At 42.0% G+C, this 26,176-nt stretch overlaps 1 protein-coding gene across 3 annotated transcripts in view; it reads left to right on the plus strand.

Moving 5' to 3' along the window:
- The window catches only part of VEPH1 (ventricular zone expressed PH domain containing 1), a 255,723-nt gene extending 235,521 nt beyond the window's left edge, over window positions 1-20,202 (plus strand). For all 3 annotated transcript variants that reach the window (XM_008266390.4, XM_070072605.1, XM_002716326.5), the window contains 3 exons: window positions 1,536-1,653; window positions 14,075-14,211; window positions 18,312-20,202. In XM_008266390.4, coding sequence (XP_008264612.2) covers window positions 1,536-1,653; window positions 14,075-14,211; window positions 18,312-18,548 — 492 coding nt within the window. In that variant the 3' untranslated portion in view covers window positions 18,549-20,202. The remainder of the gene's footprint in view (window positions 1-1,535; window positions 1,654-14,074; window positions 14,212-18,311) is intronic.
- Window positions 20,203-26,176: the final 5,974 nt, after the last annotated feature.

The raw sequence follows: 26,176 nt of genomic DNA on the forward strand, positions 1-26,176 counted from the left end.
AGAACACAAACCATAATAGCCTTAGTAGAACATACTGAAAAGTACTCATTCCCAGGTCCAGTTTATGCCTTTCCCTATTCACAAATAGTTACGTGATGCTTGCTGTGTGTTAGGCACTTCCCAGGGCTACGGTGACAGCAGCCAACACAGAACAACACAGAATCCCTGCCCTCATTGTGTTTATGTTCCTGTGAGCGTAAATGCTCTCTAAATTGAATTCCCTTTAAATTTTCACTATAATCTTTCATATAGTTCATTGGGAATATGCCCTGCACCTGCAAATCAATGATAAATCCATTGGTGATACCAGGCTAGACTGGAATAAAACTGTGAACAAAGTAGACTTGTGTCTGCTCTCAAGGAGTTTGTGGTCCAGCACATATCTCACCTCCATCAAGAAAGGAAGAGCTGGGAGCCAGAAGCATTGGGGTAGGATCTGGGTAGCCAATTGGCTGTTGTCTACTTATATCTCTCATGAGCAGTGCAAACAGTATCTACCCCTTTCAGCTCTTGGAAATAGCAAGAGCTGCTAATGTAGGTAGAGAAGGTAAGAGTGTGTGGGCCAGAATAAAGGAAGTAACATCACAGCTCAGTAGAGGACAAACATGGAAGTCGCTTGGCTCCATGCAAGGGTAGCAAGGACATGGAATTTCCTTTATGAAGAGCAACCTTTTAACAATGCCATTCTGACCACCCTATAACAAAGGATACAAGTTATTTACATAATAGGAAAGCCTCAGGAGGACAGTGGAGCTATTTGATTTGGTTAGGCTAATCATTTTCCATCCATTTACAGTCTAATGGAACCTCTCTCCTCTGCCTCTGAGACAGGAGCGCATTGGCAGGGCACCACAGGTTAGCTAAGATGTGGGCAGTCTTCTTGGTGTGTCAATCCTATTCAGCCATTTGGAAGAGAAAAGTTAACAAATTTATTGATAAGTAATTTAAGACATTAGTTTCCATTAAGACCAATATAGCTATATTATGGAATAGAAAGCAAAATTTGTATACAATTTTAAGATAAAGCATCAAGACTAAAATCATGCTGGAGCCAATGGCTAAGGGATTAAACCTGACCTGTTTTCCATCAGCCCCTCAAAAGCCAACTTAATGAAAATAATATTTTGATATGAATATTTGGTTCTTAATTTTATAAAAATGTAAGTAAAATACAAATCTCCCAGCAGCATTTCCTTCAGCCACACTGAGGCCCAGGATATGTCTTCTTAGATATTCTGGAGCTGTTGCCAAATGCAAGAACATCCTGGGCTACTTTGAGCTGACACCTGCCCCTGGCCCTCTGCGTCGGGGGCCTGTGCTCTCTCTGTGTTTGAGTACTCCCCAGAGAGAGTTTGAACTGATTGCTCTTTTCCAAAGTTGGCCAAGAGAAGTTTTTTTCAATACTCCCTCTTGGTCCTCAGCACTGAATCTGAGCATTGGCCTTCCTCATGCCACATTCTCCTTTGCCTAGTCTCAAAATGCTGTGGAGCAGGTGGAGCAGCTCATGTTCTTTGTGCTGTGTGTTCCTGAAACAGGATCTGGACCAGGTACAGCTCCATCTGGAAGAAGTGAGGTTCTTTGATGTGTTTGCCTTCAGCGAAACAGCAGGAGCATGGCAATGCTTCATGTGCAACAACCCTGAGAAAGCAACCGGTGAGAGACCCCCACTTGCTGCTGGGAACCATTTGTGCCCCATGGGTTTACAGGCATCTATGAGTCTCACTGCTCGGGTTGACCTTCCTCTTGCCTTAATGTTCCAAGGTGCAACAATGCATAGAGTTTTTCCTCATCTCCTCTGCTTTATGCTGAGAAAGGTATATCAACCAAAGAGGTGGTATTGGAAGAGAGAGAAACATAGAACCAGAAATGAATATGAAGAAAACAGGACCAGTCATTTTGCCCTGAAAAGCTTTTTGCATTGCATGCAAATGACACCAAGGGTTAGCCAATAAACAAGCATTAGGAGATGTTCCAGAGCCTAGAAGAAACGAGACCACACTGAATGAGTGAGAGAGCACACAGACAATATTAGCTCACAGTTATCCTCTGCACTGGCACTTGATGATGGAACTGTGTAAACAGTGGCACATTTAAAGAATAAGGAATGACTTGAGGAATAATCTCATGAGCAGCTCTTCACCCTTACCCTTCTTTTCTGCTGCCCAAGGAATCCGGTCCACGGAGCCTTCCAAACAACAATCGCTGTTACTGAGTGGGCGCCAAGCCCTGTGCTGAACCCGTCCACTACCTTGTCTGATGTAATCAACCCTGAAGTAATCTAAAGCAGGACTGATACTATCTCTGTTCTACTGGTGGAGAAACTGAGGCACAGAGAGATTTGGTGACTGCCCAATGGCACACAGGATTGAAACCAAATCTGACTCGAGAACCCATGCTATTCACCATCTTTGCCATTCTGCCTCTTCATTACACTTGACCCAATCCTACCAGTAGAGCTAGGTTGAAACTAAGCCTCTATCCAAGAATATTGCCTTACTAATTTGCTGCTTGAGAGGACAGAGTTCTCGATGCTGGTGCTGCCCAAGAACTGTGTTCAGGCCTAGGGAGAGCAGTGTGAAGCCCTGTTGAACACAAAGACTTTGTAGATGAGCCATCCCCCTGGAAAGCCATTCATGCAGCACCTCTACCCAGTCTTTTACTTTGGGGATTTGATGCATCTTAAAGATTACCCATTGCGGCAAGTCTGTCCTCTGTTAGCTGCCAAGATGTGGAGGCTGAATGGAAGAAGTGTGTTGATTTAGCCAGATGGATGTATGAGGGCCTCGCAGAGAGGCATCAATTAAAATGCATTACCCCACGGAAAAGGTATGGCTGCAAGAAGCCGGCAGTTAAAGACACCAGCCTTCAGGAGGCACAGATTGCTGGCTGATTATAGATTCTGCACTGAGTCACTGCCAGAGTGAACACCCCAACTTTTAAAAAGTTAACTTAAGCAAATATGGAATTAGGGGATTGAATGTCTCCTTTCTAATTACACCTGATTTCACAGAGGAAAAAGAGCATAAAAGAAACTTTATTTAAGAGCATAGTGAAACAAGGTACTTATCTTAGGTGGTTCTGAGAGGTCCTTAAAGAGTTTTCACTCCCAGTGAGCTGACTCCTAGTTCAATAAATATTTAATCGTATCTGGCTGAGGGAGGCCTCAGCAAAGGAGCTCAAAGTTAAAAACACAAAGTGTTCCTTTAATATATGTTTTCTCAAATTCACTGCCATGCGCTTGAAAAGAACATTTTGCACATTCATTCTTTCATATTTGCGTTTCTCAGTTAAATATAGACTGAGAACATATAGCAATAAAAATTCACACAAGGCCAAATGTCTCATAGCAGAACATATTGAGTCAAAATGTTTGGCCCTGAAAACTTCAGCATGTTTGGATTTCTTTGCTCATTTCCTTTTTACTACATGAAAGGGGGTTTGAGTCTCACAGAAATCCTATTTTAAACTGTTATTTTCAGCAAAAACCCTTCACTCCCTGAAAAGTTTATATATATTGTTGATTTCATCTTCTGATTTTATATAAGCATATTAATCATACATTTAATTGATGGGAAAGGCTAACATAACACTTCTGCTAAATATATTATTCATGAGGTTGGTATTTGCATTCATGTCCTGCTTAAATTCTAAGTTTAAAGATGATCAAGACACAGGAATATTTATTTTATTATTGGTCATGCACAGCTGGCATAGGGCTTGTACCCATTTTTCATGTATGCAATGCACATTTAGTTCTTTGGTTGAGCATCCTCTACAGGCTGACCTTTGAGATAGAAACATGAATAAGGGTCATTGTTTCTGCATTAAGGAAAATTTGCAATCCAGATAGGGCCTGAAGATGTATATGAGAATCCAGTGTATTTCTTGTGTATTTTTAGTGTGTGATAAATGACTTTAATTGAGTGAATGAATAATATTTAGAGGTGGTCGTCAGATGTCTCTTCAGCATTAAAATGTGCTGTTTCAAGTTTTTTGTGAACCATGTCAGAGTCATCCCTATCCCACGGCCAGCACATGTGAATCTGGTAAGCAGAGGTTGGTGCTGTCTCCTCCTTGAGAGAAGTCACCACACATGAAGCGAAGGATCTGCTTCCAGGCCTGCTCAGCATCTCACTCTGCTGGGCCCACTGCTGACTGCGGACTGTGCTGGGTTTCATCAGTGCCCCTGTCAGCCTCAGGAAGGAGTGGCCTAAAGAAGTAGCATTAGAGACTAGGACAGAAAAACAAAGAAACTGGACTTTTGATATGTTTTTAAAACAACAGAAAAATAATTCAATAATTACTTTCTTTTTTTAATGTTTCAAGTATTTCAAATTTTCAAGTATTCAGTATTTAGGGGAAAATGCTGGCCAACATCTCTGAAAGAGGAACAAAACATGAGGCAGTATGGTGGGCAACATGGCAATGATGCACCTATGTCTCACATCAGAGTGCCTGGATTCAAGCTCTGGCTCTAGATCCTAATTCCAAGTTCCTACTATTCTGGGCCCTGGGAGGCCACAGGTAATGGCTCAGATACTTGGATCCCTGTCACTCACATGCGACTTGGACTAAGTTCCTGAGTCCTGGCTTTGGCCTGATTCAGCCTCCAGCTATTGTAAACATTTAGGAGTTAACCAGTAGCTGGAAGCTCTCTCTTTCTGTCTCCTGTCTCTGGAATAAGAAGAAATATAGTATTAAAATTTCATTAGACATCAAGAATGACATCCAAAAATATAAAATACTTCTTAGCAATGCGTAAAGTATGCCAAAAGATTCTTCAGAAACCAACAGCACATCCGTGACTCACAGTCCCTGACATACATTTCCTCTTCAGGTGCAAGTGAGACCACCACCTTCCCATTAACTCCACCATGGACACGGAAATTCACGAGATTTAACTTCTTGTGGTCAGCAAAACCTTTTATCCAGTTAAGTGCAGATAAAGTCAGAAGTTACTAGTACTAAGCTTTCTAGGCATTTTTCTCATTTTCTACCATCACTGGCTCCATTTTACAGATGAGAAAATTGAAAAACAGAGACGGCCGGCGCCGCGGCTCACTAGGCTAATCCTCCGCCTAGCGGCGCCGGCACACTGGGTTCTAGTCCTGGTCGGGGCGCCGGATTCTGTCCCGGTTGCCCCTCTTCCAGGCCAGCTCTCTGCTGTGGCCCGGGAATGCAGTGGAGGATGGCCCAGGTGCTTGGGTCCTGCACCCCATGGGAGACCAGGAAAAGTACCTGGCTCCTGGCTCCTGCCACCGGATCAGCGCGGTGCGCCAGCCGCAGCGTGCTGGTTGCGGCGGCCATTGGAGGGTGAACCAACGGCAAAGGGAAGACCTTTCTCTCTGTCTCTCTCTCTCACTGTCCACTCTGCCTGTCAAAAAATAAAAAAAGAAAAAAAAGAAAAGAAAAACAGAGAGACAAGATAATTTTCCCCACACATAGGGACCTAGTGGTAGAACCAGGCTCTTAACTCAGACAGGCTGGTTCCAGAACATGAAATTTCAAACTCTAAGGCAAATCTAAGTACATTGATAATGGAAATTCCAAGAATAATTATTCCTTAGTGTTATAATGTCTTATAAAGGCCTACAGCAAGTTTAATATTTTAGAAGTGATCTGCATTCTTGAAGACTTATTCTGCTAGAAGAGGAACAGGGATTTTGGTATGATAATGTGTGGGAAATGATTACATGAGGGAAATGATTATAGTAGAAGCTATTTCCAATTGCTCCAATTGCTGACTCTGTTTTTGATAATCATTTGATAAACATACAGAGTAGAAGATCATACAGTCATTGTAATAAAGCAATAATGCAGGGAGACTTGTCTGATGGTGGTGATTGTAGATCCATCAGTCCTCATGAATGAGAGAACAGCGATTGAGCAAGTAGCATAGAACTTATTTCTGGAAAACCCTGTTTATCAGTCCCCTGTGTCTGGGTTCTGCGTAGTATATGCTGACTGTCAGGGTTACTCAGCTGGGCTGTCCTGGTACACATCTGGCTCTCTATTCAGTCACATTTTTAAAAAGTAGGAGGAAGAACTAGGTCATGACTTTCCTTCGTTTCTCAAAACACACGGGATGCCTTTGTTCTTACACCCTCACACACACACCAAAAAAATAAAATAAAATAAAATAACTTAGATTTTTGGCACTCAGGCCCTGCTCTATAAATCTGAGCCATCCCTGGGGCAATTACTCTCAAAGTCACCAGACATTCAGAGTTGGAACATGACTGTCAGTAGGAGGCCTCCTTGAGTACAAAAAGAAAATGCAAGGACTTCAGCAGGCAGCTTTCTATCAAGACTCCTCTTTAGTACTTGACGTCAAAGATTGATGTTATAAGAGCATGCTGTCCATTACATCATCTGCAACAGAGATGATTTCAGAAAGGTGTCAGAGTAAAAAGGCATCCCCTGTTAGGAGATGCCTTCAGGTGGGAGAAACCATTGGCAGTGTTCACGTGGGCTGGATGACTTTCTGCTCCAAATTCTCATGAGGAAATGGCCTAAATGACCTCCAGGAAGACCTAGCCCATAAGGCCGCAAATAGCTTTCTGAGTCCTTTAAGATGGAAATCTTCTATTTAATTTCAATATAAAATTTCACAGGAAGAAGACTTAATTTGGATTCATGCAGTGGCTGAGTTTGTCTTATATGTCTCCTGTCCTACCACAGACGTTCAAGCAGTGTTGGATTTTAAATGTTGTTAGACTACCAAAGACGGTGTAATGTTTTGTAGGATAACTTTGCATTTTCACATTTATAGACTGTTAGCAACTACTGAATATGTGTTGGTTACATAGAATTGAAAACCCAGATAATGTTTTAAAATATTTTGAATTATTCAATGACAAAACAAATACACACTTATCAACTTAGACAATTTATTAGTCTGAAATCTTTGTTCCAATCTCAGTGGCATTGACATTCCTCTCTCTGCTAAACCCCACCCCCATACATCCACCACATACTCTCATTCTTTCTTTCCCTCTCTATCTTGTTCAAACACACACATGCCCCCTCCCCCCAGGCAGAATAAACTCCTCTCCCCTCTGTGCTTTCTTTCATCTGCCTACATGCACAGGGCATGTTGCCATCAACCTCCTCCTCTAGACAGTAAACCACAGGAAGAAGAACCACAGATTAATCACTTTGTATGCCCTACTCAGGCATGGCACAAAGTAGTGTTTAAGAAACATTTGACAAATAGATGAATGGTTGAGTAATTCTAAGTCATGTGGCTGATAGGGTAACTATAGAAGGAAATAGAATTTGTTTTGAAATTCAACATTAACAGTTAGCTTTTAAAAAATAATACTTTCTCAAAAACAAACAAACAAAAAAACTCTCACCAAACTGAAACCTTGAACTAACATCTTCTGGAACATGAACTTTTAAAAGAAGAAAACATTGTTATGTACAAGGTTTCCGCATGCATGGAAACACAGTTTCAATACTATCCTAGAAATGTTTCAGTGTGCCCGCACCCAGCGCCCATAGGAAGCTCCCTAATAACTGTGAGATTTGATGGGAAACAAGCTAAGATCAGTAACCTAACACTGGCAGGCGCCAACCCCTATTACTGACCCAGCACCACTTTCTCCTACCTTTCCACAACGGGCCAACAATCTTGTATGGACTGAGGATTAAGGTGTCTGATAAGCCTGATATTTGCAGTAACACATTAGTCACTCTTGGAATATCCACAAACAAATCTCCATGTGTGGAGACCTGGCCTTTTGTACTGGGGAACAAGCTGAGTCAAGATGAATGAACAGACTAACGTTGAGTAAATCGGTCTCATCACCACACAGGCTTAAGATGACATTGATATTTTGTAAGTTTTATGTAGTTTTTGAAATAAAGCACTTATTGTATTTTAAAAGAGCTTTTGCCATCGCCTTTCAGTGTAATCATAATTTTTTATTTACCCATATTAGTAAATTAGAAATGAGATTGGGGCCTGCACTGTGGCGCAGCGGGTTAACGCCCTGGCCTGCAGCGCCAGCATCCCATGTGGGCTCGGGTTCGAGACCAGCTGCTCCACTTCCGATCCAGCTCCTGCTATGGCCTGGGAAAGCAGTAGAAGATGGCCCAAGGGCTTGGGCCCTTGCACCCACATGGGAGACCCAGAGGAAGTTCCTGGCTCCTGGCTTCAGATCAGCACAGCTCTGGCCATTGCGGCTAATTGGGGAGTGAACCATCAGATGGAAGATCTCTCTCTCTCTCTCTCTCTCTCTCTCTCTCTGTAATTCTGACTTTCAAATAAATAAATAAATAAATATTAAAAAAAAAAAAGAAAGAAATGAGATTTGGTTCTCAGCCACTAACCCTTATATTTAAACAACAGTGTTGCTTTTTAGCAGCCATAGAAAATGAAGTCATCAAATATCTCAGCAGGGGCCGGCACTGTGGCTCACTTGGTTAATCCTCCGCCTGCGGCGCCAGCATCCCATATAGGCACCGGGTTCTAGTCCTGCTTGCTTCTCTTCCAGTCCAGCTCTCTGCTGTGGCCTGGGAGGGCAGTGGAGGATGGCCAAAGTGCTTGGGCGCCTGCACCCACATGGGAGACCAGGAGGAAACACCTGGCTCCTGGCTTCGGATCGGCGCAACGCCAGCCGTAGCGGCCATTTGTGGGGTGAACCAATGGAAGGAAGACCTTTATCTCTGTCTTTCTCTCTCACTCCTCTCTCTCACTCTACCTATAGAGTATAACTCTACCTGTCAAATAAAAAAAAAATCTCAGCAGAATATTCATATTCTGCCTGGGATCTCAGCATTCCCACTTTTTCAGAAACATCATAGGATATTTTTTTCAGCAGCAGAAGTTTCTCAGTCAAGTGGTGACACAAAACAAATTAATATTTTTACATATTTATATGATGACACTTCTAGCAGGTCTTTGTACCAAATAGGTATTCTTTGTATAACTACTCTCTCCTTTAGTAAGTTGTTTTCAAAGGTGTGTTGATAAATAGATAATTTTAACAGAATGTGTGAGGTATTTATAATTCACAAATATATATGTATGTGCTTATGTGTGTATATATACACTCACATATGTGTGTATAGAGTTGAGTGTATGTATATATAAAAGCAGACAGCATGTGAGGGTGTATATCTTATAGTTAAAGCTTTTTAAAACAGACACTGTAAACTTCCATTTATTGCAAAAGATTTGAGGCCAAGTGGTGAACCACAACAGATGGAACTCAGTAAAAAAAATTCCATGAAAGCATTATAAGGTAACACCTTAAAATAAATATCAAGAATGTAGGACCTGACACAAGGAAGCCATATCTCTGATTCACAACACTGGGTCAGCTCCACAATATCCAGACAGTGCGGAGAGTGCTCAACATTTTAAACTATCTGAAGTCCTACGGCCAGGGATGTTGCCAGTAATATCCATCCATGAGATCTTATTAGACTAAGTGGCACCAACATGAGCTATATGTGGGAAATCCCTTCTTTCTAAAAGTTTAGTCCTAAGATTGAATAATTATCTGCATGGATTTCCACCTTCCTGATTGTTTCCCACTAGTCAGCTGTTACTCAACAAGCCTGGGCAGTCTTCTTTGATGGACTTCTCGCAAAGATACAAAGGTGACCATACGAGCTCTCAGATCTACTGAACAGGATGCCTTCTTGGGATGTGCCCTTAGAATATTTGTTTAAGGCAATAAATTAGTCAAGTTCCACAAATAAACACTGATTCTGAGTATTTCTTCTGAAACCCTATTGACCAAAACCAAGGACATGAATATGATCTTGCACTATGATGCTATTCTTTACTTTCATAGACAGGTCCTAACAATTTTCTTCCCATTCTGGGTCTTGCAGTTTTACTCCATTGTATGTTATATGATATACTACTCTCATAGGGACACTAATAAATTCCTAGAAGTTCTTGAGTTTTGGACTGACGTTGTGGCATAGCGGGTAAAGCCACCGCCTGAGATGTTAGCATCCCATATGGGTGACGGTTCGAGTCCTGGCTGCTACACTTTTGATCCAGCTCCCTGCTAATGCACTTGGGAGGGCAGTAGGGTGCCTGCAGTTTCTTGCCATATTACTAATAGGACTTAACATTCATGTAATTCTTTTTTGAATTAATTAATTCATTTGAGAGGCAAAGTTACAGAGAGAGGGAGAGACAGAGAGACAGGTCTTCCATTTGGTGGTTCACTCCCCAGATGGCTGCAACAACCAGAGCTGGGCCTATTTGAAATCAGGAGCCAGGAGCTTCTTCCAGGTCTCCCACGTGAGAGGATCCCAACAGGAGGTCAGAGGGAGGGAGGGAAGCGGGGTTGATTTATCTGTGCACAGGCTCCCTTCCAGCTGGCCAATGAGCATTGATGGCGTCCTCTGCACTCTCCCCACTGTCTCTGGAAGGGTGCTGACTCTTCCCTTGCCTCCCCACTCCAGGAAGAGGCTGCTATGGTCACCAGGCTTCCAGCCCCAGAGACTACACCTGGCCCACACCTTTATTAACTGCCTTCACCCCCCAGTTCAGGGTGCCCTTTGCTTCCATCCTGGACCCTGCATCACCCACAGCTGATGCCATCTGAGGTGTGTGAGGCTTCCTGCCATCCAGGCTGGATTCTCACTGGCTCTAGGCCACTCGTTACTCCTCTTCAGTGGGGCTTTAGAAGAACTTTCCACTGACATCCCAGGTGCCCTCTGTATGACTTGATCTTAAACATCTTCTTACCTAGATCTTACACCTGGGATAAGCTTGCCTTACCTTATCCGCTCAGCCTATAGCCCGTGGCTTTGCTCCACCACTCCAGGAACCTGCTGGAGTCCTAAGCTCTTTTGTCTGTCTTCCCCAACACATTTCTTGATTTTGTGGGTGGAATTAGCCCCGTGGCACAGCAGCTTAAACTGCTTGCTGCACTAGTTCGAGTCCCAGCTGCTCTCCTTCCAATTCAGCTCCCTATTAATGTGTCCAGGGAAAGTAGTGGAGGATGACCAAGGGGCCTGGGCCTCTGCCACCCTCATGGGAGACCTGAATGGAGTTCCAGGCCCCTGGCTTCAGCCTGATCAACTCCTAACCATTGTGATCTCTCTCTCTCTCTCTCTCTCTCTCTCTCTCTCTCTCTTTCTCTCTTCTCTCTTTCTCTCTCTCCCATCACCCTGCCTTTCAAATAAACAAATCTTTTTTAAAAGTTTGTAGAAAAATATAACTAAAAGATAAGCTTATTTTGGTGCCAAAAGTTTTGAAATTCCTGCATAATTTTTTCATACTACACGTTTTCCATGAACTTTTTAAAGTACCCCTGTGCTCTTCGAGTAAACATATCTGCCTTGAGCAGAAATACAATAGCTAATCCCCTGTGTCAGACCTAGAAGGATCCTTGTGCCTAAACAAATTATGATTTGAAATAATTTCAGAGATCATAACTATTTCTAATGCTTGTTTAGGTAAATATGAAAGATTGAGACAGTACCATTATGACATGGCATTAGGTTAAATTATCTTACCAATAAAACCATGACAAACAAGCAGTGTGACTACAAACTGAGAAGTAGAGTCTGTAATTTAAGTGGGGTTAGGGAAGAAAACTTCTGAAAAGTGTTGATTTTAGCTGTTGATGCTTCAGCATCCATATTAAGCAGGAGAGGTTGTTACTATTTCTTCTTCGTTGATCAAAAAGCTGTAGCTCTCATGGGAGGGTTCAAATCTGAATCTTCTGAGTTCCCATTCAAAATCCTGGGACACTACAGTGAGATTAGCCATTTCTTTTCCAATTTGAACACATGAAAATGGGTGTTGTCAAAATACTCATTTAATTTTGGGGGTTGGATTTTTCATTGTTGCTTATTTTCTTGGTTTCATTTCTTTTTTATTTATTTTGCTTTATTTTTTTGCCTTTTTTCTTCGTTGGTGTCCTCTGGAAACTTTCTTTCCTGCTCCCAGATACACCGAGTGACTTTCATGACTCAACTTCCAGCTCTTAATAAACAGGCACTGAGTCCCTAGCATGCCCCGGCTGCTCCCACTGCTGGAGGCCATGCCGCACAGGGAAAACCCGGTGCCTTTAGCCAGGAATAGCAGAGTATGGAGACCTCACAAAGGAAGCAAGCCTTAGGTTGAGGGAAAATGTAAGCTTACAAAAAGCATTACTAGCCTTAAGAAGTTAGAAAAATCAAGGGTAGATGCTTGGCCCAGCAGTTAAGACATTGCTTAGGATGCCCATATTCCAAATCCAGTTCCTGAGTTCATGTCCTGGTTCTTCTTCAGATTCTAGCTTTCTGCTAACGCACACACTGGGAGGCAGCAGGGTCTGGGAGGTCTCAAGGATTTGGGTCTCTGCCAGCCATGAAGGAGACTCAGTTTGAGTCAAAGACTCCTGACTTCTTCCTGGTTTAAGCCTGCCCATCCCAGCTGTTGTGGGCATCTGGTGAGTGAACCAGCAGATGGGAGATTTCTCTCTCTCTCTCTCTCTCTCTCTCTCTCTCTCTCCTCCCCCACCACCCCCCATCTTTCTGCCATTCAAATAATAAATACATAAATAAATAGAATTTAGAAAATCCCATGACCCCTGGTAAAGCAAAACAGAATACAATAATCATTTTCTTGATATTGACTATCCATTAAGACTTTTTTGAGCATCTGTATTCGCCATCATCTGCTGTGCACAGTACCAGCCACCATGAAGCTCCAAGATGCTTGTCATGGCTGAGGTCTCAGATTCAGTGTCACTTCAAATGTGCAAGCTCTTTCCTGCCCACTTGAATGCAGACATACCACCCTTCCAGTCCCTTACTCCTTACTGTATTTTCACCATAGCCCTGCTCACTAACTGACAGCATATTTGATAAGTGTTTTCAATTCTGGGCCTTAATCTGGACTTGACAACTGGAATGGTCGGTCAATCGAATAGTCATCAGACAGTAGAGGAAAAAAACCAAATCCACCTTATTGGAACTCTGTTGATGAAAACTGTACACTTCACTATTCTTCTCCTCAAAATACTCTGTCAAGAGGAACAATCCTCGCATCTGAGGTGGTTATGTAATCAGTCTTAGAAAGAAGAAATGACACCACACACAGGAAGGACAGATGTGCTCATGCAGTCAAACATGCACTACCTGAAGTTTTTGCAAAGTGATGAGACTTGTTCAAGGTGCATTGAAAATGGAACACAAGAGTATATGAGTAAATGTTGTCCTACACCAAATCAAGCTTTGCATTGCCTCTCCCACAGAAATCAGATGTTTTCCCAGAAATTTGAAGAGTCTTATGTGGTTGCTCAAAGAAATAAGTTCTTCATTTCAGCATCGAATCTTCACTACTGTAATGGATCTTCTAATTCTATGATTATGTGTGATCATACATGCCGGGTGCTGTGAGAACACATGGAGGGGAGCTGCTCTGGCAGGGCTGGAAGATGTTTCTCAGAGGCACCCACGCTGGAGTTGAAATGTGCAATGGCCAGCTGCTGACCTGCTGGAGACAGGAATGTGAAGAACAGAGAGAGACCACGGATGGTTCAGAGAGAGGGAATGTGTACAAGAGTAGGAAAGCAGGACTTCTGGAGCACTGCACTGACTTTTGCTGCCAAATAGCTAAATATTCTTGGTTTATGATTATTTATAGAGTTGTGTTTCTCCAGCAGTTCATGTGTCATAAAGCATAGAAATTTGGTTTTTATTACCTTAGTTACTGGCAAAATGAATAGTAGAAAATGAGCATGTGGCACCATAATGAATCCATTTGATCATTCCAAACTAAGGAACAGAATCCTATTAAAAGAAGTCAAGCAGAGCAGAAAACTGAATATTTGGATGAACCTTAAATATTACTATCCAAATGCTCTTTTTGTGAGCTAATTCCTTTTGAAAATCTCCATGAAGGCTTCTAACACTTTCCCATTATCATACCTGTATTGTGCATTCTCTTAGGGACAAAAGAGGAAAGGTTACCTAAATTCATAGCTAATTAGCCTACTTCTTAAGTAAGCTTACCGAGTTCTGGTTCATTGTATTACTCTGACTTTTGGAAACTTGCCAAATAAATAATGGAAAATAAATGACTTGCTCATTCTGTTCCCTTCAACAGTTGTGAATCAAGATGGCCAGCCTCTCATAGAGGGAAAACTTAAAGAGAAGCAAGTCAGATGGAAGTTCATCAAGCGGTGGAAAACCCGGTATTTCACTCTAGCTGGAAATCAACTCCTATTTCAAAAAGGAAAGTCTGTAAGTTCCTCTGTCATTTTTTACACCAGAATTTTTAACACCTTGATCTCTGCCAGCCAGCTAGGTATTTTGAGTTGAGTTAAAATTCTGATAACTTTTTCTTCTCCATTTAACAATCTCATGGGTGCTATTTTGTTACATTATAGCCCTTGGTCTATTCTGCTCAGTCCTGCACTAGCTGATTCCCTGTCACTCTTCAGTTTGTTTTGGAAGCTCTTTTTTTTTTTTTTTTTTCTTTTTTGGTTGACTTAAGTTTTAGAAGAATGACAAGGTGTGGTCTTGACTCAAAGACAGACATGAAATATTGAGAACCACTGACTGATTCTTTAAAATATAGGTTATGGTTGGAGGTAGGGGTCTGAGAAAGAGGGACAGTAGGCAGAGAGGGAGGAATGAAGGCTGGCTTATTATATAGCTTTCAAAGTCCACAAAGTTCAATTCTGAGTATGTAAAAATTCTCATATGTTTCATTCAGTTAATGAAGAGGTAAATTTCAATAGAGTGACTAATAGCTACTTAATAGAATTTTCTATCTGAACTAGGATACCCAGTAAACATTTCTCTTTTGATTTTCCATGGGAAATCATTCTATTCCAATCAACAATGCATAGTTATGCCCTTCTCTTGTCATTTAAGTTCTACTCATTCAAGATCGGGAGAATTAAATGTTTGCCTACCTCTTGCTGTTTTGAAATATAATCATAATGGTTTAATAATGGTGCTTATCGTGTGCTACCCTGGATGGCCTCACACAATCCTCAGAACACTGCTCTGAGGCCAGAACTATTATCACTGCCATTTCACCCATGAGGAGTCTGAGGCTCCAAGATAATAACTGGCTTGTCCAAGGACAGGGCCTATAGGGTCAAAGCAGGGTCAAGACGGGCAAGGGGACATCACAGCTTGTTCTTAAAGAAGTCAAGGCTACAGCTCCCCCATGGACATTCACAGCATGGAGCCATTGGGGAACGGCACTAGTCAAGGGTCTCCAGAGAAGCAGAGCTCACAGGCCATGTCTAGGCATAGAAGAGATTCACTGTGGGAATTAGCTCAGGGAATGATGGAGACCAAGAAGTTCCCTGAGATGCAAGCTGCAGAGTGAGGAGAAGGCACAGTATAACTCAGTCCGAGGCCTGAGGCCTGAGCACCATCGTGGACTGGACAAAGGAGCTCGGATGCTCTTGGGGAAGAAAACAGATGTCTCTGCTCCAGAGAGGAGATCAAATTCACCCCTCCTTGGCCTTTTTGCTCCACCCAGATCCCCAGCAGTGGCACGCTGCCCCCTCTCAGTGGTGAGGACAGTCTTTACTCAGTTTACTGATTCAAACGCCAGTCTGCTCCAGAAACGTCCTCACAGACACACCTAGAAACCACGCTGTACCAGCTTCCTGGGAGTCCCTTCTCCAGACTGGGCTGACCCATACACTTAACTGTCACATAAACCAAACTGTGTCTGAATTAACTCATGAAAGGTGTGAAATCAGTTAAAATGGCATCGCTCTAGGCATATGCACTCTAGAGTTCTCATTTTAAAACTTCCCTGAACATTTTATTCAGGAATGAAGTATGGGTGTATCTGGATTATCACAAATTCTGATTGGTGTCCTTTTAACTAATAAGACTTCTTTTAACCTTCCAATTGAAAAAGAATGTATTTGTGACACCTACTCTGGACCCACGTTACCTTCTTCATCCGTGTGCACTTTAATTTACACAAATGGACTTGTCTGTGACTGAAGGTCTTTTTGAAAGGGAAGTGTAATGACATGTTGGATTTAGACAGTTATTGAAGACTTAAAGAAACAATCTTTTAGCATAGGTTCATGCTGAAGCATTTTAATGTATTTAAAATGACCATTTGAATTTCCTGTTTTAATTCAAGAAATCAGGAATAGAAGTGAAGATGCAGTCATCTCCTAGATGCCTCAAGGCAGCGCAGAGTAATTCCATAAGAATATTTTTCCTGAACTCAAATGGTGACCTTTATTCTTCTTGATTCAGGACTTTTTAATGAAGTTTAAAGAGCAAGTAATTGTAAAATTAGCTAATTGCTTGACAGTTTTATCAGGAAATAATGCTTTGACATTCCAGAAGTCTCAAAGAAGATGTGGCTCAAATACTGGAAAATAATGTAATATACCAGGAGGGTGAAATACTTCCACTCTCCAGGGACACAGTAACCAAGAGTGGTCAGCAGTCCTGCTGCAGCTTCAGCCACATCCTAAAAGAATCTCCTTTTAAAGGAAAGAAATGTGCATTTTAGGAGAATAGAGGCTGAAAGACATTTTGCTTTGGCATTCTTAAAGTCTTCTTCTCCACTAATTTGCCAGGCTGCGGCTTCCTCTGACTTGCCTGCCATTGCCATCTTGGTTGATTTCCTCTTTAGATGGCTATGGAAATTTTATATTCTCCATCAGTTTCTCCATGGATCAATTTCTGTCTATAGGTGAATTAGAAGAAATACAATGTCATTACTGTCAGATATTTAGTATAAAACAAACTAGGATAATAATAGTGTCTAGTGTAGCTACCTGCAAAACTTATCCTGAACCCTAGAAGCACTTTGAAAACTCTGTGCAGTATCTTGCAGCATTAAGTTTCGGCAACAATTTTATCATAAATTTGAACAGTTGCCCACATGGTAGCTTTCACTGAATTGCAATATTCACATTTTAAAAGAAAAAGATCACCTGTCTCCTTTAAATGTAACCCTTGGAATAAAATACCATCCTACTTTGAGATCAAACATCTTTTTAAAATATATATATATAAATTAGCACTTTTTTAATAGAAAGGTTTATGTTATTTCTTTTTTTCTTTGAAATCATATTTCTGTTCCATGTCTCCCATAGCATTTTACCCTGATTATCATGTTTCATGGCAATAAAACCATCTGTATAAATTGGCATTTAATTGTTCTAATTTTTGTAGCCTTCAATCTGAGTGTTAAGATTTTTCTGACTCAATTATCTTTTCTAAAGTTATGTCAATTATGAAAGCCCATAAGTATGCCAAATTTGTTATTAAATTATATTAATTTGTTTCATTAAAATTATACATTGTTAAATTATTAACTAATTACATTATATTATTAATTATAATTCTATTTAACATGAATAAATAATTATTCAGCCTTAAAAGGAAAATACTGTTGGAAATGCATCTCTCCATGAAGTAGATGGAGGGTGATTATGTTGCCTGGGTTGATGGACACTTCCCAGGCACCAGTATTTTGAGTTGCTCTTTTTGTTTGAGGCTCCTGAGTCTTTTCTAAGTTGAGCAACACACCACAGAAATGTAGGATGGGTGAGAAGGTACATTTTCATTGTAAAGTAAAAGAGGGACAACTGTAAAAGGAAAGGTGGAAAAGGAGAATTGACAAGATTCTCAATCACAGGCTCATTTTCCAGTAGATAAAGTATATTCAGAGACTTTATTAAAGACCTGAAATTGCCTTAAAGAAGTATCCAATCCCTCAGAACCATCCATGCTCACCCACTGTGTGACTCTTGGTCTTTCAGAGGTCCCTCAACCACTGCTTTGATAAGGCACAAATATAACACCATTAAAAATTGATTCATGCAGTATTTACAAACAAAAGCATGTTTCCAAAACTGCAGAGAGTTTTGAAAACAGCTTAATCTACTCCAACGTCAGAACCCTAATTATTCAGTTCAAGCTTTGGCAAACCCTTTCTCAGTGGTAACACAGTGGAAAATTCAGTTTAGTACCTCTCAAGCTATCTGAAATTCTGAGTTAAGAGTGTTCCAAACAGGACTGTGTTCTGCTCTATTAATTCAGTGTCCATACCAATAGAAAATAGCAGAAGATCAAAAAACCATGAATTAAGGATTTTTCCCAATCCTATTCTATAACAATTTTCTCTCAATTCATAATCTTGTGCAGATTTATGGTACTATAACAAAGGCTCATTTGTTTACCTTGTCAGTTGTTCTAGTGACTCTTGGAGGCCTTAGCACCCAAATTGCAAAGGTCTTGAGCCGCGAAGTAAAAGATTGCTGGCTCTCTATATCCACTAGCCAGCGAGTTTTGCCTCCAGTAGGAGCCAGCTCACGTTCTGTCCTTCCCATGCATTTCAGAAAGACGATCCTGATGACTCCCCAATAGAGCTCAGCAAAGTACAGAGTGTGAAAGCTGTGGCCAAGAAACGCAGGGACCGCTCTCTCCCTCGGGCTTTTGAAATCTTCACAGACAACAAAACCTATGTGTTCAAAGCCAAGGATGAGAAGAATGCAGAAGAGTGGCTTCAGTGCATCAATGTGGCGGTTGCCCAAGCTAAAGAGAGGGAAAGCAGAGAAGTTACAACTTATCTATAGGGACCTACATGCCAGCCTCATGCAACCGTGCACAGCAGGCATTGCATCATCACTGCCAATGTCAAGAAAAGGAGAGAAGTTCACCAAGCCATGTTGTTCTTTTTACTAATAACAGTGGAATAGCTATCTCTAAGGCCTAAAATGGCAGGGTTCTTAGTAAATTTAGTATCCTAACAGCCGTTGTATTAACCCCAGAATATCCATCTGATGTGTACAAGCAAAATGAGCTACAGAGTACACCCTTACAGGGTGCCTGGCCAGGAAGGGGAAAGTCGTGGCTGAAGGAACTTCAGTAGCTATGTCATTTAAAACTAGGACAATAGAGGAGGGCATTTAACCTGTGGTTAGGATACCCATATCCCACATCAGAGTGCTTTGGTCAATTCCTGACTCCAGCTTCCTACTAACACAGACCCAGGGGGCCCTGGTGATGGCTCAAGTAATTGGGTTTTTGCCCCCCACATAGGAGACCTGGATTGAGTTCTTGGGTCCTGGCTTTGGCCTGGCCCATCCCTGGCCATTGTGGGCATTTGAGAAGTGAACCAAAAATATATTTTTTAAAAACTTCAAGAAACAAACTTTAAAAGATGCCTCAACTATCTATTCTGAAGAAAGATAGGCACATCCAATGAAAATCATAGTCTGTCAAAGGTATTAAAAGAAAAAAAAACTAGAAAAAGTTGAATCAATGTGTACTGAGGAAAATCATATAACCTTACTTAGAGACTAATTACAACCATCCTTTCTTAATATAAACGAGGGCAACACCTGGTAAAATGGTCCTCAGACTAAACTGGTTATGCAATTAAATGTCTATCTTTTAGAATTACTTATTTAACTTTTTTTAGGTTCATACAATCTAAAGTTGAGCTACTTGGAAATATCCCCTACCCATGGCAGTAGATGTTAGACAGAATACCATAAGAAACCATTTTCTCTAGCTTCAAATATGTACCAGCCACCTCCACTAAACTTTAAGATTTCAAATTAAAGTCTGATCCTCTTCTTCTTTGCATTCAGACTTTTTAATACCTCCAAATTACAAGCATTCGCTGGTTTTTGCCATTACACACACACATACCCACACACACACCCACACAATCTTTTTTTTTATTATTAAGATGTGGTAGGCAGAATTCTAGGATGACTCCCAGTGACCCAGGTATGGGTATAATCCTCTCCCCCTGGGGTGTGGGTGGGACCTGCACCTTGTTTCTAACTAATAGAATAAGACAAAAGTGATGGGACTACCTCTTTCATGGTTATGCTACATTATATGACAAAAATAAAGAGATTTTGCCAATGTGATTAAGGTCCCTAATCAGTTGACCTTGAATTAACCAACAAGACATTATCCTGATTGGACCTGACCTCCTCATATGAGTCCTTTAAAAAAAGATGAACAAATCAGAAGCAGACTTTCCTATTGCCTTAGAGAAGCACACTGCCCAGAGTCCTACAGAGGTGAAGGAATGAATTTTGCCAACAACTAAGTGATCTTGGAAGAAGACTGTGAATCTCAGATAAGAGCCCAGGCCCAGCCAACACCTTGGTTGTACCATTGTGAAACTCTACACAGAAGACCCAACTACACCATGCTGGACCCCTGACCTTCAGACACTGTGAGATAATAAATGCATACTGTTTTAAACTGATAAGCTTGTAGGAACTTGTTTACAGTGATCATTAATACAAAAGCTAACGTGGAATACACAGAGGATAACATTTCCCTTGAAATGTGTCTATTATGTAGGCTAACATAGAAACCTGGAGAGAGATTGTGAATGGGCAACATCCTGAGTTTATTGCTAACTCAATAGGATAGGAAATATAAAGAGGGTCATGTTTTAGGAACAAATCTAATTTGAGTATGTAAAATTGGAGAGGTTTATGAGTCACAGAAATTATTACACATAAGAAATAGTTCTAGGGGCCAGTGCTGGGCATAGTAGGCTAAGCCTCAACCTGTGACGCCAACATCACATATGGGCACCAGTTCATGTCCCAGCTGCTCCTCTTCCAATCCAGCTCTCTTCTTATGGCCTGGGAAAACAGTGGAAGATAACCCAAGTACTTGGGCCCCTGCATCCATGTGGGAGACCCAGAAGAAGCTCTTGGCTCTTGGCTTTGGATCCGCCCAACTCCAGTCATTGTGGCTATTTGGGGAGTGAACCAGCAGGTGGAAGACCTTTCTCTCTGTCTCTCCCTCTCTCTCTCTGTAACTCTACCTCTCAAATAAATAAAGAAAATCTTTAAAAGAAAGAAAGAGAGTTCTAGAGGTAAAAATTGGGGGTCAATGCATATACAGTTCTAGGAAGTCACTGAAGGTATGGAATTTGATTAAATTACTCAGGGAGGGCCAGCGCCGCGGCTCACTTGGCTAATCCTCCGCCTGCGGCGCCAGCACCCCGTGTTCTAGTCCTGGTTGGGGCGCCAGATTCTGTCCCGGTTGCTCCTCTTCCAGTCCAGCTCTCTGCTGTGGCCCAGGAGTGCAGTGGAGGATGGCCCAAGTGCTTGGGCCCTGCACCCTCATGGGAAACCAGGAGGAAGCACCTGGCTCCTGGCTTCAAATTGGCGCAGCATGCCGGCCACAGCGTGCCAGCCGTGGTGGCCATTTGGGGGGTGAACCAATGGAAAAAGGAAGACCTTTCTCTGTCTCTATCTCTCACTGTCTAACTTTGCCTGTCAAAAAAAAAAAAAAAAAAAAAAGAAAAGAAAAGAAAGAAAGAATAAACGAAATTACTCAGGGAGAATAAGAAAACAGAGGAATCGGTAAGGATCCCTTGGAACTCCAGCACTTCAGCAAAAGCAGAATATATTAGCTGATTAGAGTTCAGAGATGATGTAGACCAACACACATGGTGTCACAAAAGCCAAATTATTAAAGAATTTTCAGGAAAAAGGGAGAGATCAAGAACCTGAAATCATGAAAAGTGGTCACTTAAGATAAAGCCCGACTTTCACAATTAGGAAGCAAGTGGCGTCATGGGTAAGAACAATCGCACTGGTGCCATGGTATAAAGGGCAAAATATCAGGATTGAAGAATCAGAGGGATGTTGGAAGTTTAAAGCAACAATCCAAGTACCTGCTCAATAAAATAGAACTAAGAGGAAGGGCAAGATAGTGTTTTCTTGTTTATTTTTAAGATGAATGAGACTTACAGGAAAGAAGAAATTAAAAATACATGTCGCTCCCCGTCTTCGTGGGGGAACGACACAGGACCCTGCGTTGTTCTTCTGTCTGCTCGGCCCTCCCCGGGTTTGCTGCTGGTTCTTCCCGGGTTGGCTACCGTCCCTTCCACCTCCGTGGAAGGGCGGTTCCCCCTGCCACTTTCCCCACTTCCGCGGGGGAGCGGCACACCGCCGGCCGGCTCTCTCGGGGGCTGCACAGGTTTTCCCCTTAGATGTTCCTGGTGCATGCCGTCTCTCTCCTCCTTTATAGTCCTCCTCCGCCAATCCTAACTCGGCTGCCCACACGCCGAGTACGCTGCTCTCCTCCAATCAGGAGCAGGTCCTGCAGCTTGTCAAGTTGGTGAGAGGCAGCTGGGTAGAAGCTGTTGCCTCCTCTCCCAGCGCCATATTGTGGGAGAGCAGATGCATAGAATAAGTCTTAATTCCAGTAACTCAGTCCAGTCCGGGTTGCTCCCAACAATACAGAAAGAGGAAAAACAACTTTGCTTAAGTTTCCAGAAGTAAAGGAAAAGGCTTAAAACTCCTCTCTTCAGCAGCAATCTCTTTACTAAGTATTATTTTAAGATACAACAACACATTCTTTAAGTCAGTGAATGACCTTAGCTGTTTTAATCAATTAGAGAAAACTAGAACAGTCAGTCAGAAAGGATTAGGTGAATAGCATTAGTTATTAGTATTGCATTAGTTAAGAACAATTGGAATGCCAGCAATGTGCTCAAATCTTCATAGCAAAGAGGTCGCAGAAAAACAACGACCATATACTGATTCTTTTTTCACTGAACACTTGGCCAAATAAAGAAGAGAATGACTCTATCCATTCAATTTGGGGGAAGAAAATTATTTTTATTTCTTCTTACAAAGGCCTCATGATTGAGTTGACTGGATACCGCTAGTTGAGTGCCTTTTAACTAGATCTGGAAAGAATATATGAATTGTAAATAATGATCTCTCTGGTTTCATTCTATGGTCAGTAACTCCCAGGGCAAATAAAGTCTCCTGAATTCAAAATTGCTCTAGGAATTGTAGAGGCCTAGGCTGCCCACAGATATTTCTGGCACTTCCACCCATGGCGGCACAGTCTTACCACAAACTTGCCTTTGTCAAGGGGACTGTCATTCCTGAGCCTGATCTAAGAAACCACTTTTCTAAACATGCCTAAACCTTGCAGAAGCTGGTATGAATAAAATGATAACCTTGGACAGAAAAATCAAGCAGCATTCATTTCTACATAAAAGCTTATGTGTGAGATTCTCGTGTGGTTATTTCTTGAGCATTTGGGAGTTTGGTAAAAATGCATGTGCAATACTTTTTTAGTGCTGAGTTTCATAGGAAATCATTGGATGGTGACATTATGGGACATTTCCTGGGTCACCTAAGTCACCCATGTTCTGCAGGCACAAGCAGGCCTATTTATAGTGCTGCCTTATTCTCAGGCATAAGATTACAGAGTTAAGGAAGCATAATGGTGAGAAGAGGTGAGAGACTCTAAACTAATTCAAGGTGCACTGCAGAGAAATAAACAACAAAGCTTAAAAATCCTGGGAAGAATTTTTTCAGTCCCCACTGGGGACTAAGCTTTTAACTGAAAGTCTAACAAAACTCCAAGAGTGCATCTTTTTCCATACGTTACTGCTGTATGGACCATTCAGATCCAGCTCCCTGCTGGTGGCCTGGATGCTCCTGCAAGACAGTGGGGTTGGGAAACCAGGAAGATGTCTACTGATGCAGCAGAGTCTTGAGAAAGTGGCACAGGCCCTGGGTGCGGACACTTGAGCTTTCAAGTCCTCCTCTACCCAAACTTGATGATCTTCTTTTTTTTTCCCTGACTTACAAACAACCAACATTTATTTCTTAGTTCTGGGTGCTTGAAAGTTCAAAATCAATGCACTAGTAGAGTCCATGTCTGGGGAGGGCCACTTCCTGTAACTTGCTGATCTTCTGAACAGGGTACCCCGGGGATCACAATTTCTACTGAGCTGAACTGGTGTGAGGCACACACGCTGTGTGAAAGCATCCAACAGAGAAGCTTTCACTTCAAGACTGCTTAAAAAGCTACTCCATTTGTTTCTGTATTGTTGAGTAAGGAAAAAATATTCTGAAAGAAACTGCTGCAATGTCCTAACGATGGTTCTTGGAGTACTGCTGTTCCTTCTAAGTATCCCTTATCTAGAAGAGGGATTTCGGACTTTAGGTGCTTGATGGGAATATGATAAGTAATTCTTTTGTAACTATTTGAGTAAGATAATGAAGCATGAATTGCCTTATCTGTATCTCATGTCTCCCTTTCTTAGGTGAAAATTTGGTGGTTGCCATGCAAGACCATATGGATCCGTAGTCACTCCTCCAATGATGTTTAGTTCATTAACACCACATTTCACTTCTTTCCTCAGCTTCTGTGTTTTTCTGTGTATGTGATAACTTTATGTTTCAAAGGCAAACCATTTTCTAGACATACTAAACAGCAATTAAACGATGCAACATGAATCACCCACATAACTCCCATCCACATAAATCAGTTAAAGTAACAACACAAAGAACTGACACCAAGTTTACATGTCAATAGGCAAAGACAGACAGCTAGTCAGCCACTCCGAGTGGACAGTTTCAGGGATGTTAAAATATAGAGGAATAAAATATAAATAAATGAGCAAAGGTGTTCATTTAAGAGTTCCACACCAGGGCCGGCATGGTACCATAGCGGGTTAAGCTGCCATCTGTGATGCTGGCATCCCATGTGAGTTCTAGTTCAAGTCTCAACTGTTCCACTTTGTTTTTGTTTTATACATGTTATTTATTTAGGGGCTGGCATTGTGTCACAGCCAGTAAAGCTGCCCCCTGCAGTGCCGGCGTTCCATATGGGTGCCAGTTTGAGTCCTGGCTGCTCAACTTCTGATCCAGCTCTCTGCTACGGCCTGGGAAAGCAGTAGAAGATGGCCCAAATGCTTGAGCCCCTACACTTGCATGGGAGACCTGGAAGAAGCTCTTGGCTCCTGGCTTCAGATCAGCCCAGCTCCGAGCATTGCAGTCATTTGGGTAGTGAACCAGCAGATGGAAGACCTTTTTCTCTGCTTCTGTCTCTCTCTAATTCTGCCCCTTAAATAAATAAATAAATAATTCTTAAAAAATAAAAAGTTATTTGTTTGAAAGTCAGAGTTACATAAAGAGAAGGATAGACAAAGAGAGAGAGAGAGAGACCCTCCATCCACTCGTTCACTCTCTAAATGGCCACAACAGCCAAGGCTAGGCCAGGTTGAAGACAGAAGCCATGAGTTTCATCTGGGTCTCCCACATGGGTACAGGGGCCCAAACACTTGGGCCATCTTTCACTGCTTTCCCAAGCCATTAGCAGGGAGCTGGAACAGAAGCAGAGCTACCAGTACTCAAACCAGCACCCACAAGGGATGCTGGCATCACAGGCAGTGGCTTTACCCATTATGCCACAACATCAGCCTCTTTAAACCTATTAAAGTTTACATCAAACAGAAAAAGTAATGTATTTCTTTGTTTTTCTTTTTTTTATTTATTTATTTGACAGATAGAGTTAGACAGTGAGAGAGAGACAGAGAGAAAGGTCTTCCTTCCATTGGTTCACCCTCCCAAATGGCCGCTATGGCGGAGCTATGATGATACAAAGCCAGGAGCCAGGTGCTTTTTCCTGGTCTTCCATGCAGATGCTCGGATGCCGGAGCCCAAGCACTTGGGCCATCCTCCACTGCCCTCCCGGGCCACAGCAGAGAACTGGACTGGAAGAGGAGCAACCGGGATTAGAACCCGGCGCCCATATGGGATACCGGTGCCACAGGCGGAGGATTAACCAAGTGAGCCACGGCGCCAGCCCCATCCTTCGTTTTTCAATCAGTGAAATTAGAATTCATTTTGGTTCAGAGAATCTAGAAGAGTTATGAAATACTTAAATAATTTAAAAATGTGAAGTACTCAAACAAATGGTAGACTGAGTCACATATAGGAATAAAAGTATTCTGTGAGATCTCACTGGAAAAAATTTCATTTTTTTGAGAATTATTCTATAATTCTTTTCTGCCCTGTTTTCTTATTATTTTATTTAAAAGGGAGGAGGAGTGGGAAGGAAGTAGACAGAGAGAAGGAGAGATTCCATCTCATGGTTGACTCCCCAAAAGCACCAAACAGCCAGGGGTGAGGTTGGGCCAAGCTTAAGCCATGAGCCAGGAACTCTATCCAGGGCTCCCACATGGGTGGCAGGAATTCACGTACTCGGCCCCTCATCTAGCGCTTCCCAGGCACACCAACAGGAAGCTGGATTGGAAGTAGAGGCAGAACTTGATCTCAGGCATTCTGATATGGAACAGGCATCCTAAGTGAGTGTCTTAACCTGCTGTCTCACAACACCCACCCCCAAGTCCTGCTTTATTTTTTAACTACCAGTCCATTCGTGTTGGTGTTAAGAACCATAGTAT

This window comes from Oryctolagus cuniculus, chromosome 4 (assembly GCF_964237555.1).
Source record: "Oryctolagus cuniculus chromosome 4, mOryCun1.1, whole genome shotgun sequence".
Classification (NCBI taxonomy): Eukaryota; Metazoa; Chordata; class Mammalia; order Lagomorpha; family Leporidae; genus Oryctolagus; species Oryctolagus cuniculus.